The sequence below is a fragment of the Anomaloglossus baeobatrachus genome, chromosome 3 (assembly GCF_048569485.1).
Source record: "Anomaloglossus baeobatrachus isolate aAnoBae1 chromosome 3, aAnoBae1.hap1, whole genome shotgun sequence".
Classification (NCBI taxonomy): Eukaryota; Metazoa; Chordata; class Amphibia; order Anura; family Aromobatidae; genus Anomaloglossus; species Anomaloglossus baeobatrachus.
This window is the reverse complement of record NC_134355.1, coordinates 696,402,696-696,418,132: the sequence shown is the minus strand read 5'-3', so window position 1 is coordinate 696,418,132 and position 15,437 is coordinate 696,402,696. Positions and strand designations below refer to the sequence as shown.

General features: G+C 43.8%; 1 protein-coding gene across 1 annotated transcript in view; it reads right to left on the bottom strand.

The window, feature by feature from the left end:
* The window catches only part of LOC142297460 (vomeronasal type-2 receptor 26-like), an 84,291-nt gene that overhangs the window by 53,553 nt on the left and 15,301 nt on the right, over nt 1-15,437 (bottom strand). The window contains exons 3-4 of the mRNA XM_075341686.1: nt 13,635-13,850; nt 1,112-1,235 (exon numbers count right to left, since the gene is read on the bottom strand). Coding sequence (XP_075197801.1) covers nt 1,112-1,235; nt 13,635-13,850 — 340 coding nt within the window. The remainder of the gene's footprint in view (nt 1-1,111; nt 1,236-13,634; nt 13,851-15,437) is intronic.

Below are 15,437 nucleotides of genomic sequence, written 5' to 3'. Positions count from 1 at the left end.
TTCGCTACGGCAGCGATCACAATCGCATGCACGACGGGGGCGGGTACTTACACGCTCGCTATCGCTAGAAATTGCTAGAGATATTGCTGCCGTGTAAAGCCCCCTTAAGTCTCGATAGAATAGCTAGCACTACACTAAATGCAGCTAGGAGGAGCATTATTAGAGAATAGAATAGAGTATACTAAGCCCTGAAAAGAACTTTTGGATTTAGCAAGGACTCTAGCGGTATAATCCCTTCTCTAGCAGATACCCCTACACTGTTTCCGGGGTAGAGTGAGCCAAGATGCATAATACCGGGACTTATATAGACCTGATGATGCTATGCATCCGGCCAATCTGAGCATTGCCAATAGCCAACATGGCTACGGTATTACCTTGACTGGCACGCAATCCCTACATTTTTAAAGCTGAAAAGTACCACAAAGCCCGGGGCAGGGATTCGAGTATCGAGCAGTGACTTCCACGATTGTCCATGACTCGAACCCAGCCCTTCATGTGATTCTGTTTATAATCATTTTAGATAAAACGGACCTTTTTGGGAGCTGTATTAACTATTCAATTAAAAAGGTTATGTTTTTGGTTCTGATGTACCCGCTTAGACACCCCTATGTCCTTAGCCCGGCTACCATCCAAGTTACTACATACTAGCCCAAAGTCAAACTCTCCATTTCTCTCAGTCTTACCCCATTACGTTCTTTTAAGAATATGGACAGGTGACTGGGGGGACATTTTTTTTTTGCTTAAATGCATTCATTGTAGGTTTATTAAAAAATGTAGCACCATTTGGCTTTTTTAGGCTGAGCTTTCTAAGAATCTGTCAGTGAATTTATACTGAAAGGGAGATTTTAAGGCCTCTTTCATGAGTTGTGACCTTGTTCCTGATTTTGCTGCAACCATGGAACAACAAAAAGTTGTAGATTTACTGAGATTGTGGCAAATAATTGCACCGCAGCCGCAACGTATGAATACGGCCTGACACTCCTCTTAGTAAATTTCATCAAAGTGTATCGCTCTACATTTATGATTAATAAGAGAGACGTCCTCCATGATAAAAACTTCATAACTAGTTACTTGAGATACGGTAAATAGTTTATCATCGTGAGATACAAACCGGTCTTATTAGCGATCTCTCGTTCTGGACACGGGGCACAGTCGTAGCAACATTCCTGAAAACCTTTCAGTGGCATTTTTTGGTATCCAGGAGGGCAACTCACGCTGCACATCGATGTGGGCATCTGGATAATACAAAAATTGCCAAGTAAACAGAGATATAGATATATAGAGATGGCAGAAACAGCTGCAAAATATTCATCTGGTAAAACCCCTGGATAATGTGCCCTCAGATGGAAAACAACAAAATTACCTTTGTAGCGCCCCACGGGGCAGGTGGTTAACCTACTCATTACTGGGTCGTTTCAGGTTTGGTCAGGCGATGTCATGGGTGGCCTTGCCTGGTTCCGTTGCCCCGAGGCTTACAGTAAATGGTGGGGGAAACGGGGTATTTGGGGGATTTTTTCGTGATGCCACCTGTGGTATGCAGCTAGGAAGTAGCCGCTGCTGTAGAATTCCTCGCTGAGGCAGGTGTTATGGCAGCCGGGATGGTGTTGCTCCCCATAGGCGGAGCGGGCCCCAGGTGGATGGAGAAGGGAGGTAATGGTAATTGGCGCCTAAGCATTGGGCGGCAACACCGGTAAGGACAAGCCAACACAGTCTTTGCGGGTTCAAGGTGTAGTTTACTCACAACTTCAGCTGCCAGCCCAGTAGTACTGGTCACTGCCATGATGGGCTTCGGTCAATCCCAGGCAAGTAAGGGGCCACCACCGGTGTTTGAAGAGAGAAGGAGAGAGAGAGTGTCCTATTTCTAGGATGTCCCCCTCAGTAGTTAGGTACCCTGGCAGAGCTCCGGCTCCAAGCCCTGAGTGTAGTAAAGTACAAGTTTTCCAGAGATTTCCTGTCAGAACTATGGTCCCGACTGCTCTGTTTTTGATGTGAGTGTGTTGCGCCTATATCTACCCCAGGTGGAACCCGCCCCCCAGGTGGCTGGTTTCAGTGACCGGGGAGTCCGTGAAGCAAATAGCACAGAAACACCAAGAAACCATTAACCCCTTCACGACCTTTGACGGATCTATCCGTCATGGAGCATGTCACGTTAAGCCCCGCCCCCTGCCGCAGGCAGGCGGTGCCGATCGGCACACATATTAGCTGTTTTCAACAGCTGACATGTGTGCCTGCATGTTGCAAGTGGAATCGCTTCCACTCGCAACATTTAACCCCTTAAATCTCGCTGCCAAAGTCTGGCAGCGAGATCTATATGCGCACGCCCATGATATTTACTTACCGCCGCCCCCACCGGAAGTCACGTACGTGATCACGTGACTTTCGGTGGTTGCCATAGTAGCACAGGGTCATGTGATGACGCCTGCAGCTATGACGTTTCACTTTCGTTTTCACTCGGCCCGGAGCCAAATGAAACAGGAAGTGACCGTATCTGCTGTTTACAGCTGTATAGCTGTGATCAGCAGATAGATCAGAGCGATCGGATTGCTGATCGCTATAGCCCCCTAGAGGGACTTGTAAAATAATAAAAAAAAAAAAAGTTTTAAAAAATAAAAAAAATCCCTAAAGGTTCAAATCACCCCCCTTTCACCCCATTGAAAATTAAAGGGTTAAAAAAAAATAAAATATACACATATTTGGTATCGCTGCGTTCAGAAATGCCCGATCAAAATATAAAATCAATTAATCTGATTGGTAAACGGTGTAGTGGCAAAAAAATTCCAAACGCCAAAATTACGTTTTTTGGTCGCCGCATGTTTTACGCAAAATGCAATAACAGGCGCTCAAAACGTAGCATCTGCGCAAAAATGGTACCATTAGAAATGTCAGCTCGAGACGCAAAAAATAAGCTGTCACTGAGCTATAGATCCCGAAAAATGAGAACGCTACGTGTTTCGGAAAATGGCGCAAAACGCGCACCACTTTTATTGGACAAACTTGTGAATTCTTTTTAACCCCTTAGATACGAGTAAACCTATTCATGTTTGGTGTCTACAAACTCGCACCGACCTGGGGCACCACAATGACACATCAGTTTTACCATATAGTGAACACGGTGAATAAAACATCCCAAAAACTATTGTGCGAGCACACTTTTTTTGCAATTTTTCCACACTTGGAATTTTTTTGCTGTTATCCAGTACACTATATGGTAAAACCTATGGTTTCATTTAAAAGTACAACTTGTCCCGCAAAAAACAAGCCCTCATATGGAAAGATTAACAGAAAAGTAAAAAAGTTGCGGCTCTCGGAAGAAGGGGAGCAAAAAACAAAAACGCAAAAACGGAAAGTGCCCGGGGGCTGAAGGGGTTAAAGGGAACCTGTTGGAGCAACAGTGGTAACATTGGCAGGCAAGTTGCAGGAGACTTGTGGGAAAGAAGCCAAGAACATAGTGAGTCCAGTGAATGCAAGTGGCGGGGAACCCGGTGAAATGAAGTTGCTGTCCAGCTGAGACCACAAGAAAGAGGAAAGCGGCTCTAAAAGCAACCCTCGTAAAGGACCACTATCGGTGGCTGTGGGTGCAGGATACTCAGCGAAATATACCTGATTTATACAAGAGATACAATTATATGTGAATGTCTCTGACATCCTTATTTTGAAGTCCCTTGGATCTGGTAAGGAGCCTTATAGAACTGGATTGAAGGTACTCCAAGTTACACTACCAGTACACATACCCAAAGCTTTCAATTTTCTTTAGTGTGCAGGGTTGCCAAATATATAGCACTTGCCCATGGCTATCACCCGGGGCATGTTTACACTTAGGCGATAGGGAAATATGGTGAGAGATGGCCCGGCTATTAAGGGATGACCAAAGTGTTTTTTTTATTTTTTTTTATTTTTGCCTTATTTACAAGCTGCTATACAGAAAAAAATGTTTCTTAAGATTTTTTTCCTGTAAAAATCCAATTTTAACTTCGGTTTTGTATGTTTTATTGTCAGTCAGTAATAATGGAGTAAAGGGGGCTTTACACGCTACGATATCGTTAATGTTTTGTCGCCGGGGTCAAGTTGTTAGTGACGCACATCCGGCGTCATTAACGATATCGCAGCGTGTAATACTTACCAGCGACCTTAAACGACCTCAAAAATTGTGAAAATCGTTCACCATGGAGAGGTCGTCCCAAACTCAAAAATCGGTAATGGTTGATTATCCAGGTGGTTCATCGCTCATGCGGCAGTGCACATCGCTATGTGTGACACCGTAGGAGCGAGGAACGTATCCTTACCTGCCGTCAGCCACAATGCGGAAGGAAGGAGGTGGGCGGGATGTTACGTCCTGCTCATCTCCGCCCCTCCGCTTTGATTTGCCGGCCGCTTAGTGACGTTGCGGGGACGTCGCTGTGATTTCGAACGTCCCTCCCCCTTGAAGGAGGGATTGTTCGGCAGTCACAGCGACGCCGCCGCCAAGGTAAGTGCGTGTGACGCTGCCGTAGCGATAATGTTCGCTACGGCAGCGATCACAAACAATCGCATGCGCGGTGGGGGCGGGTACTTACACGCTCGCTATCGCTACAAGTTGCTAGCGATATCGCTACCGTGTAAAGCCCCCTTAAGGCTTTCAAACTTGAGTATATGCTTCTAATCCAAAACTATCCCTCCTCCACCAGCTATCCCTTAATGCAGGTAACAGTAGTTTTACTAGAATCAAGGACAGTACATAGCCCTGAAAAGGACATTGTTTTTATAACAATAGTGTAAATATAGAAGGACTGTAAGGGAATAAGCCTGGCCTACATGCCTGCTCTAATCTAAGCCCTCCTGAACGGCAGTGTGAAGAATATCATGGCCCGGGTCATAGGTGAAACCTGATGACACAATGTGGCCGTCACAGTAACGCCAATAGTCAGCATGGCTACAGCATTACCGTGTATGGCAGGCAATCCCTGCATGTTGATACAAAAAAGACCAAAGACCAAAGGGAGAAGGGCTGTAAAATCATTATGTCAATCCCCAAAGATCTCTTATATTGCCCTTAAAGTAGGATTAAATGTCTGGAAAAACTCCATCATAAAGACTAGTAAACTGGTGTGTATACACACAAAAAGGAGTACGATTTCCATAAAATATAATAATCTTTATTAGAAAAATAGAGTAAAAACACTAGTACATACACAATAGTATTACATCAATCGTGAGGATAAAGGAGGACCTCTACCAAACATCACCCCCCACACAGAAGTGTGTGTGCGGTTCCTCTTCCCCCCACTGTGTGTGCTCGTGTGCTCCTTCTGTCCCTGCATGGGTAAGTTATATTAATTACTCCATCTGGTGTTATTCTTATGATTGGTATATAGGTATTTACCTTGGCCAAGTTCTGGAGCCTCTGTGCAATCAATGCAGCAGTTTACTATCGGGTTCTAGGACATGTTTACTTTTTCTGTCTGCATGGTTGTCACAGGCATTATTATATGCTCTTATTGAGCACACACACACACTTCTGTGTGGGGGGTGATGTTTTGGTAGAGGTCCTCCTTTATCCTCACAATTGATGTAATACTATTGTGTATGTACTAGTGTTTTTACTCTATTTTTCTAATAAAGATTATTATATTTTATGGAAATCGTACTCCTTTTTGTGTGTATACACACCAGTTTAGTAATCCCTGCATGTTGATTGGCTGTCTAAAGAGGCTAAACAGGCAGGACGGGACACAAGCATGGAACTCAACCAACAGCGATTCTAGATCAAGTATCGAGCACTGGCGAGCATGCTCATGCCTCACTGTTCATCTCCTTCCTTCAGCATGACTGTATGAATAAGGGGCACTTTGCACGCTGCGACATCGCAAGCCGATGCTTGCGATGTCGAGCGCGATAGTCCCCGCCCCCGTCGCAGCTGCGATATCTTGTGATTGCTGGCGTAGCGAACATTATCGCTACGGCAGCTTCACATGGACTCACCTGCCCTGCGACGTCGCTCTGGCTGGGGACCCGCCTCCTTATTAAGGGGGCGGGTCGTGTGGCGTCATAGCGACGTCACACGGCAGGCGGCCAATAGAAGCGGAGGGGCGGAGATGAGAGGGACGTAAACATCCTGCCCACCTTCTTCCTTCCGCATAGCTGGCGTGAGCCGCAGGATGCAGGTAGGAGATGTTCCTTGCTCCTGCGGCTTCATACACAGCAATGTGCGCTGCCGCTGGAGCGAGGAACAACATCGTAACATCGGTCATTTCCAAATTATGGAAATGACCGACGCTGCACCGATGATACGATTGCGACGATTTTGCGCTCGTTAATCGTATCAAAAAGGCTTTACACACTACGATATCGCCTGCGATGCCGGAAGTGCGTCACTTTCAATCTGACCCCACCAATATCGCACCTGCGATGTCGTAGTGTGCAAAGTGCCCCTAAGACCCGGAGTAAGGTGAAAATGTTGCATATGACGCCACTGTCACTCTATTACCCTGCACCTGCCAAAATCTCTTTAAACAAATGTCTGTTTGACTCAAATGTGGATTGAAATGAAAATATTTGCATTTAAAACAACAATTTACAGTGATATTTCTACACAAGTGAGCCAGGGGCTAAGGACCTCTTTCCGCTTGCACCTTGTGTACGCCAACTCTCTACAGTAAAGGCCGCTTTACACGCAATGACATCACTAACAAGATGCCGTTTGGGTCACGGAATTCGTGACGCACACCGGCCTCGTTAGCGACGTCGTTGCGTGTGAAACGCACGAACGACCGTTAAAGATCAAAAATACTCACCTAATCGTTGATCGTTGACGCGTTGTTCCTTTCCCGATTATTGTTGCTGTTGCAGGACACAGGTTGTTCGTCGTTACTGCGGCAGCACACATCGCTATGTGTGACACCACAGGAACGAGGAACATCTCCTTACCTGCGGCCATCCGCAATGAGGAAGGAAGGAGGTGGGCGGGATGTTCGTCCCGCTCATCTCCGCCCCTCCGCTTCTATTGGGCGGCCGCTTAGTGACGCCACATGAACCGCCCCCTTAGAAAGGAGGTGGTTCACCGGCCACAGCGACGTCGCAGGGAAGGTAAGTATGTGTGACGGCTATAAGCGATGTTGTGCGCCACGGGCAGCGATTTGCCTGTGACGCACAACCGATGGGGGCGGGTACGCTCGCTAATGAAATCGATAGCGATATCGCTGCGTGTAAAGTGCCCCTTACTCTAACACCAGGAGAGCACAATTGGAATTTATTGTTCAAAAAACATTAAACATACGGAAATAAAAAACAGATACAACACGTTTCGGTGGAAACAATCACCTTCCTCAGGTATCACTGATACCTGAGGAAGGCGGTTGTTTCCGCCGAAACGCGTTGTATCTTTTTATTTCCATATGTTTAATGTTTTTTTGAACAATAAATTCCAATTGTGGACAAGAGATTTCAAAATCATCACTATGGGGAGCGCGGCCACTATCGAATTGATTCACTCAATTTTTAACCTTTTCACCTGTGGGAATCCGTGGCTGGATGAAACACAGGATCTATTCAAGGCAAGCAGCAGACATGGATAAACATTAGAAGCATGAAGAGGCTTTGGAAAAATCATATATGCTTGAAGCTTTGTGGCAAAAGGTGAGTACACAAAACTTCATTCAAAGGGCACCAGAGAGTCGCTTTGATAACGCACTGAGATTGGTGCCGCGTGTTTATTTTTTATTATATACCCTGCAGGGAATCACCTTACACCAGGAAAACACGCTATTCTGACCCCTCATTGTTGCTGCCATGATACGATCGCAGGATACCTATAGGTTGTCACGCCAGCCAGGGGTCTGCTATAGACCCTATGTCTGTCATCACAGTATACCTGTGAAACCAGACCGTGGCTGGTATTCATAAGAGACTGTTATTTTTACTATACATAGCAGCACACGAAATGAAAAGTAGAAAAATATGTTTTAAAAACAAAAAAATATATACGACGGGCTGCTGATAAGTCTTTGGCTTTGTGATCTTTTTTATGTTTCTATGGTAACGAATGTTACATCACATGAAAGCCTTATGTGTCTAATATATGTTTTCAAAATTTTGTGTTTGTTGGTTATGTCAACAGTGTTCTACGCACGCGGGAAAACAAAATGGCGGAATCTAATAGGATATTCACACAACTGAGAGCAGAGGAGGGATAAAATTCTTGTTTCTGCAAGGAAAGTCCGCGGCGGTTATTCATGGTGATATGTCACAGACATTGGGGGATCAATGCCCTTCATATTCCACAGTTAAGAACTGGGTTGTCAAATTTAAAACAGGCCACTTTAGCCCCAATGATGAGGAATGTCTTGGACGCCCGAGAGTGGTTGTTGTTCCGGAGAGCGTCGATGCTGTGCACAACCTCACACTGGAGAATCCACGAATTTCAGCTAAAGCAATAGCAGACATCATGGGGATTTCCCGTGAACGTGTTTGTGTCATTATCCATGAACATTTGGACATGAGGAAGCTTCTGCAAAGTGGGCCCCCAAATGTCTAACACAGATCAGAGAAGCAGCGAGTGAAAACTTCCCGCTCCATTTGTCAGCGTTTCCGGACTGATAAGAACTTCCTGTAAAAAACTAGTCACTATGGATGAGACCTGTATTTATTTGTATGACCCTGAAAACAAGGAGCAGTCAAAAGAGTGGAGGCACAGTGGTTCTCCTCGTCCAAAGAAGGGTACAAAAATCAGCCACTAAGGTGATGACGTCTGTGTTCTGGGATAAGGAGAACATGCTGCTAGTGGACTAGCTTCAAAAGGGTTCCACCATCAATGCAAGGTATTACAATGAACTTTTGGACCAATTGAAGGCAGCTCTGAAGGCCAAAAGGAATCTTGTTCCTGCAAGACAATGCCTCTGCTCATACTGCACAAGCGACCATGCCAAAACTGGCAGAGCCGGGCTTCCAGCTGGTTGACCACGCATCTTATTCACCAGATCTAGCTCCCTCCGACTATCATGTGTTTCCAAACCTGAAGAAACACCTCAAGGGTACCAAATTTCACACCATTTCTGATGCCATGGCTTCTACAGATGCCGGGTTTGAGGCACAACGGAAATCCTTCTTTTTGCTAGGCTTACAGAACTTGGACTCCCGATTTAAGAAGTGTGATGTCATCAGTGGAGAGTGTGTGGAATAAATGGAAAGTTTCATCATCCTATTTCGTTTCTTTCAGGGTAAAGCCAAAGACTTATCAGCAGCCACTCGTAAAAGGAAATAAAAAAAATACATATATTTGGCATTGCTGAATACGTAACTATCCGATTTATCAAAATCTTAAATAAATTAACCCAATCGGTAAATAGAGCAATGAAAAAAATACCAAATGCCAGATCTGTGGTTTTATGGAAACTACAGAAAAAAATGTAATAACAAACGATCAAAACATTGTATTCACTTCAAAATGATGACAATACAATCATTGTCTCAAGGAGCAAAAAACAAGTCCTCACACAGCTCCGTATCCCGAAAATTATAATGGTTAAGGTTCTCAAAAAGTAAAGTTCAGAATTATTTTCCATCACTTAAATCAAACAAAAACAATACATGTGTTGACATCTGTGTAGTAAATAGACCTGGAGAATCATGATGCCAAAACAAAACAAAAAAAATAAATAAGGAAGAGCAGAATTGCACTTTTTATGCTATTTTGCCCCTTTTTTGGATGTTTTTCTGCTTTTCATTAAATCATCTTATAAAATGAATTGTGTGATTCAAAAGTACAAATCGTACAAAGAAACAAGCCCTGGTATGTAGTGGTGGGCGAACCTGAACTGGAAAATTTAGGGTCCGGACTGAACACATGGTCTTAGTGCATACGATCCCGATTACAAGCTTTCCTGAACAGCCCGTATTACAGTTCAGGTCCAGGGGCTTTAAAAACAAGCACATTATTAAAAAACATTATGATTATACTTAGAGGTCCCGCGATGCATCCTGCAGACTCTCTCCCGGCCACTTCTGCTTCTTCGTCTGATCATTGCTGTACCCCTAGGTAACCACCACTTACTACAGGACCTTCCATAATGTCATAGCCATGTGACCAGTCTGGTGTGAATGTTATACAGACATTGGCTTACAGACTGGTCACAACGCTATCACATCATGGAAGGTTCTGTTAACTTCCAGTGGTATTCACTGCAGTGCTCGTCACTCAGCAGTCTTTGGCTGTTTTCGGTTATGTTCACGGTGACGTCAGGGTTTACCCGAGTCCATGGCTGCCATGGACTTGATTGAACTTTGACTCACTGTGCGAGTCTTGCACGCATCACCCGGCACGGTGCACACTCTCCTGACAGAAGTGAGTCGGCTGCTGAGGCGCTCTTGTCAGGAGAGTGTCAGGGCATGCGGGGTGATGCAATGTGAGACTCACAGGAGTCATACGCAAGTGGAATCTTACTCTCAGTGTCAGCCTGCTTCTCTCTCTGTAGAGAGGCTTGTCTTTGCAGAGCGATCAAGCAGAGCTGCCATTGCTCTCTCTGCTTCTCTCTCTGCAGAGGTGTTTCTCTTTACAGAGCGATGAAGCAGAGCTGACAATGCTTTCCCTGCTTCTCGCTCTGTAGAGACGTTTGTCTTTACAGAGAGATGTAGCAGAGCTGACAATGCTCTCCCTGCTTCTCGCTCTGTAGAGATGTTTGTCTTTACAGAGCGATTAAGCAGAGCTGACAATGCTCTCCCTGCTTCTTTCTCTGTAGAGATGTTTGTCTTTACAGAGCGATGAAGCAGAGCTGACAATGATCTACCTGTGGATTATGTTGGATTAAGGATTTTTTTATAATAAAGATGGAGTCTCTAAATGTTTTTTTTATTTCTAATGAAAATTTTTTTTCTATGTTGTGTTTTTTTGTTTTACTGTGTACTAGAAATTCATGGTAGCCATGTCTAATTTGGCGTGACACCATGAATTTCAGGCTTAGTACCAGCTGAGAATACAAAGTTGGTATGGACCCCTTTATTACCCAGTGTGCCATCACCATCAGGACTACTGGACGAGGCGGGTAAAGCGCCTGGAAATCGCGCTAAGAAACATTACACCATTTCCAGGGGCGGCTGCGGGCTGCGGAGAATCCCAGCCCCCATCTGCCTGGTTTTAACTGACTGGTGATCAAAATACTACAGGAGTCCACCCATTTTTTTAAAATTATTTTTGTGAATAGTTAAAAAAAAATGAGTGGACTTCCTGTATTTTGATTACCAGCCAAGGTAAAGTTAGGCAGATGGGGGAGGCAGCCCGTAGCCTTATGCTTTATCTGCGCTGAGAATAAAAAATTCATTTTTTTACCTTTTTAATTTACTTTTACACTACTATATGTGTGAGGACCCAACAGCCAATCACAGACGCTGTCACGCAGAATGGGCATCTGTGATTGGCTGTTGGAGTAACCTGGAATCTGCCCATACATTATAGATGCTTGAATTCATAGGCTGGTTTCAGGTTACTCCAGCATCCAATCACAGACACTGTCATGCAGAATGGGCATCTGTGATTGGCTGTTGAAGTAACCTGGAATCTGCCCATACATTCTAGATGCTAGAACATTTGGGCTGGTTTCAGGTTACTCCAGCATCCAATCACAGATGTCCACTCTGTGACAGCATCTGTGACAGTCTATTATTTTAGAAGTAAAGTAAAACAACAACACAGAGACAATATATTTTATTAGAAATAATACAGAAGACATTTAGGACTCCATCTTTATTACCCAGAAAACCCCTCTAATGTAGTCCAAAGGCGGGTGAGCATCTTCAGCTCTCCTACATCTGAGCAAGGAGACAAACACAGGTCTGCTCACACAGACTCAGCTGAAAGCAGTCAAACAACAGTCAATCAACTGTCAGTCAACAGCTGAGGCCGGTCAGGTATAGTGTTACCTCATGGGTTACAGGACCTTCCGTGACGTCATAGCCATGTGACCAGCATGTAAACCAATGTCTGTATAATATTCACACCAGATTGGTCACATGGCTATGACGTCATGGAAGGTCCTGTAAGTCAGTGGCGTGGTTACCCGGGGGCACACACAGCAATGATCAGACCCGAAAGCAGAAGCAGCCAGGAGACAGGTTGCAGGACGCATCGCGGGACCTGTAAGTATAATGACAATGTTTATTATTAACTATATTTTTTATTTTACAGCCCCCCCACCTCCGCCCTATCCCATAACTGTAAAGTCCAAGTTCGGGGTTCGATGCAAGTTTACGTTATCTCTAGTGATGAGCGAGTACTAAAAAGCTCGGGTGCTAAAGGCTCGGGCCGAGCATTCCAAGATACTCGTGTACTCGGCCCGAGCACCGAGCCCAATGTTATCCTATGGGGGACCCGAGTATTATTCTGAAATGACCACCGGCAGCATGTAGAAACCATAAAACTGTAAATTAAAAAAAAAAACGTGCGTGTGTGTGTAAGCGTGCATATATATATATACACGGGGAGTGGAGTGCGGGAGGGGCCGTAGCCGAGCGGGGAAGTGTCGGGCTAAAGGCACGGTCATGCTGTGAGGGCCGGCCAATCACTGCAATTCCACAACAGGGCTGTGGCATTGCGGTCTGCCAGCCAATCCCTGCATAAGGGCTGGCTCTAAAAAGAGCGCCAACATGCAGGACCACGAGTACAGCACGAGTATTGCGAGATTACTCGGTCCCCGCCGAGTAGCCCGAGTACAGTGATACTCGTGCGAGTACCGAGTACTGACAAGCATACTCGCTCATCACTAGTTATCTCAAAACCCGAACTCAAACTTTACAAAATGTTGGGGCGAGTCTCTAGAACACGAACATCGGAGGGGATCGCCCATCACTACTTGTATGACTTTATTGACGTAAAAAGAAAACCGTTATTGCTCTTGTAACACAGGGAGGAAAAAACAAAAGGACAAAAAAAAAGAAGTTAAAGGGGTGTAACAGAGCACACACTATATGTGATGGGGTCACTCACTCGCTTGCTGGTCTTCAAGGTAGCACAGGAACATGTGCCATTTAAGAGGTCCAGCAGGTTTATTCATAACACAGATAAATCTTTCCAGAAACATAAACACAAAGCCTCTTCTGGCTTAAAATGACATAAACCTGGTTTACAGACCGTCTTACTTCGCGTTATGCCTGCACAGACAGGTTCAGATATAGCTTCACAAGTATCCCAGTGGAGCTAGTGCAGCCTCAACTCACTCCAGTCAGATGAATCGGACCTTCACTTCTCTCAGGAGGTTCCTTCTAGAGGCTTGAAACCTCTACACAGGTCAGGACTCTCCAATCCTCTCTTCACACAGAGGATTCTGTCCAGAGGTGTTACACACACACACACACACGCACAGACACACAACACACACACAACACACACACACAGACACACAACACAAACACACAGACACACATGCACAGACACACATACACAAACACACAGAAACACACAGAAACACACACAGACACACACACACCCTCCTCACTCTGAACATGTAACAAACAAGCAATCTCCATTTTATAAACAAGAGACACATGATTCACACCCATGGTTGGGGGTTGTATTGGTAAGAAGACCCACCCATCTCTCCAGCTATCTGTAGACCTGGCTTTTTCAATGCCATCAGTGGTGATGACATTGGATTTAGGCTTGGGCCACATACCTGAGAAAATTTTCCACTCCACATGATGGCGCTGGTGTTAATATGAAACCGGTCACTGCTTTCATCATAATAGCCAACTGTCCATCTTTGAAGAGACTTGTTTGGAAAAACTATAAGGTTTAAGATATCGATTTTAGCTAAAAAGTGCCCATCTTCATTGAAATAAACTTCTTCTCCTCGGGTCTTAAAATGAATGTTCTTCAGATAACGATTGAGCTGTAAATAGAAATTCTAGCTAATAAACCAATGAACTCCAACCTCTACAGATACAGTCATGACCGAAAATGATGGCAGTCTTGAAATTATTCCAGAAAATGAAGTATCTGTCCCAGAAAATCATTGTAATTACAAGTCTTGTTATATACATGTTTATTTCCTTTTTTCTGTTTTGAAACAACACAAAATGGAGAAAAGGGCACATTGGTCATTTATTCACCCAAAAAAAAAATCCATTTTTGGCTTCCTCAAATTTATATTTGACTCTATAACCTTTACCCTTTGGAATAACTAACCTAAATCAATCGCTTCCTATAACCATCCATAAGCAAAACAATCTCAAAACATCTCTGCCCTCCACCATATCTGACTGTAGGTGCTGTTTTCTTTTCATTGTAGGCCTCATTCCATTTTTGGTAAACAGTATAATGATGTGCTTCACCAAAAAGCTCTATCTTGGTCTCATCTGTCCACAATAAAGTTTCCCAAAAACGATTTTGGTTACTTACATTCATTTTGGTAAACTGCAGTCTGGCTTTTTAATGTCTGTGTGTCAGCAGTAAGATCCTCTAGTGTCTCCTCCATAGCATTTTATTTAATTCAGATGTGGGCAGATAGTTCACACTGATACTGACACTGATGCCCCTGATCCTGTAGGACAGCTTTAATTTCTTTGAACGTTGCAACCTGTAATCAACTTTTTGCTGTTGTCCACATCCAGAAAAAATAGCTATAGTGCCATAGGTTAAACACTTCTTGATTATGTTGTGCACCATGGACAAAGGAACATCAAGATATCTGGAGATGAACTTGTAACTTTGAGATTTTTGGTATTTTTCAACAATTTTGGTTCTCAAGAAATCAAATAGTTTAATTCTCCTCTTTATGTTCTTCATACTTAGTGAGGCATACACAAACACACAATGCAAAGATTGAGTCAACTTCTCCCCTTTTTATCTGTTTTCAGGTGTGATTTTCATATTGCCCACACCTGTTAATTACCACAGCTGAGTTTGAACGAGAATCACATGCTTGTTTTCCCACAAGTTTGAAAAGTTGTTTTCAAACAAATGTTTCCCCACAATTTTGAAAATTAGTTTTTCCACAATTTTGAAAAGTTGACAACAATTTTGTCAGGCCCATTTTGGGGGTTTTGAGTGAAATTATATCCAATTTGCATTTCTTTTCCCCTCTATTTTTTTGCGTGTTTTTTCCAATACAACCAAAGGAAATAAACATGTGTACAGCAAAACATGTTTAATTGCAATAATTTTCTAGGATACATACTTCATTTTCTGGGTTTCAACACTTTTGGCCATGACTTTACCTCTTCCTCATTTTCATATATATATTGTAGTAAATTGTATAAGTAAATGTATACTGTCATTCACAATTAAACCTGTGCTGCAAAAAACACACCTATGTTGATGGAAAAATAAAAAGTGATGTCTTTTGGAAAAGGACAATGAAAAATAGCCTAAAAAAATGAATATTGGCCTCATCTGGAAAAAGTTCAAATGAAAGTATCTCAAAGGCTTTATATGCTGCTGGATCGGTAGTCCTGTTAATGAAATCAAGTTTTTTATA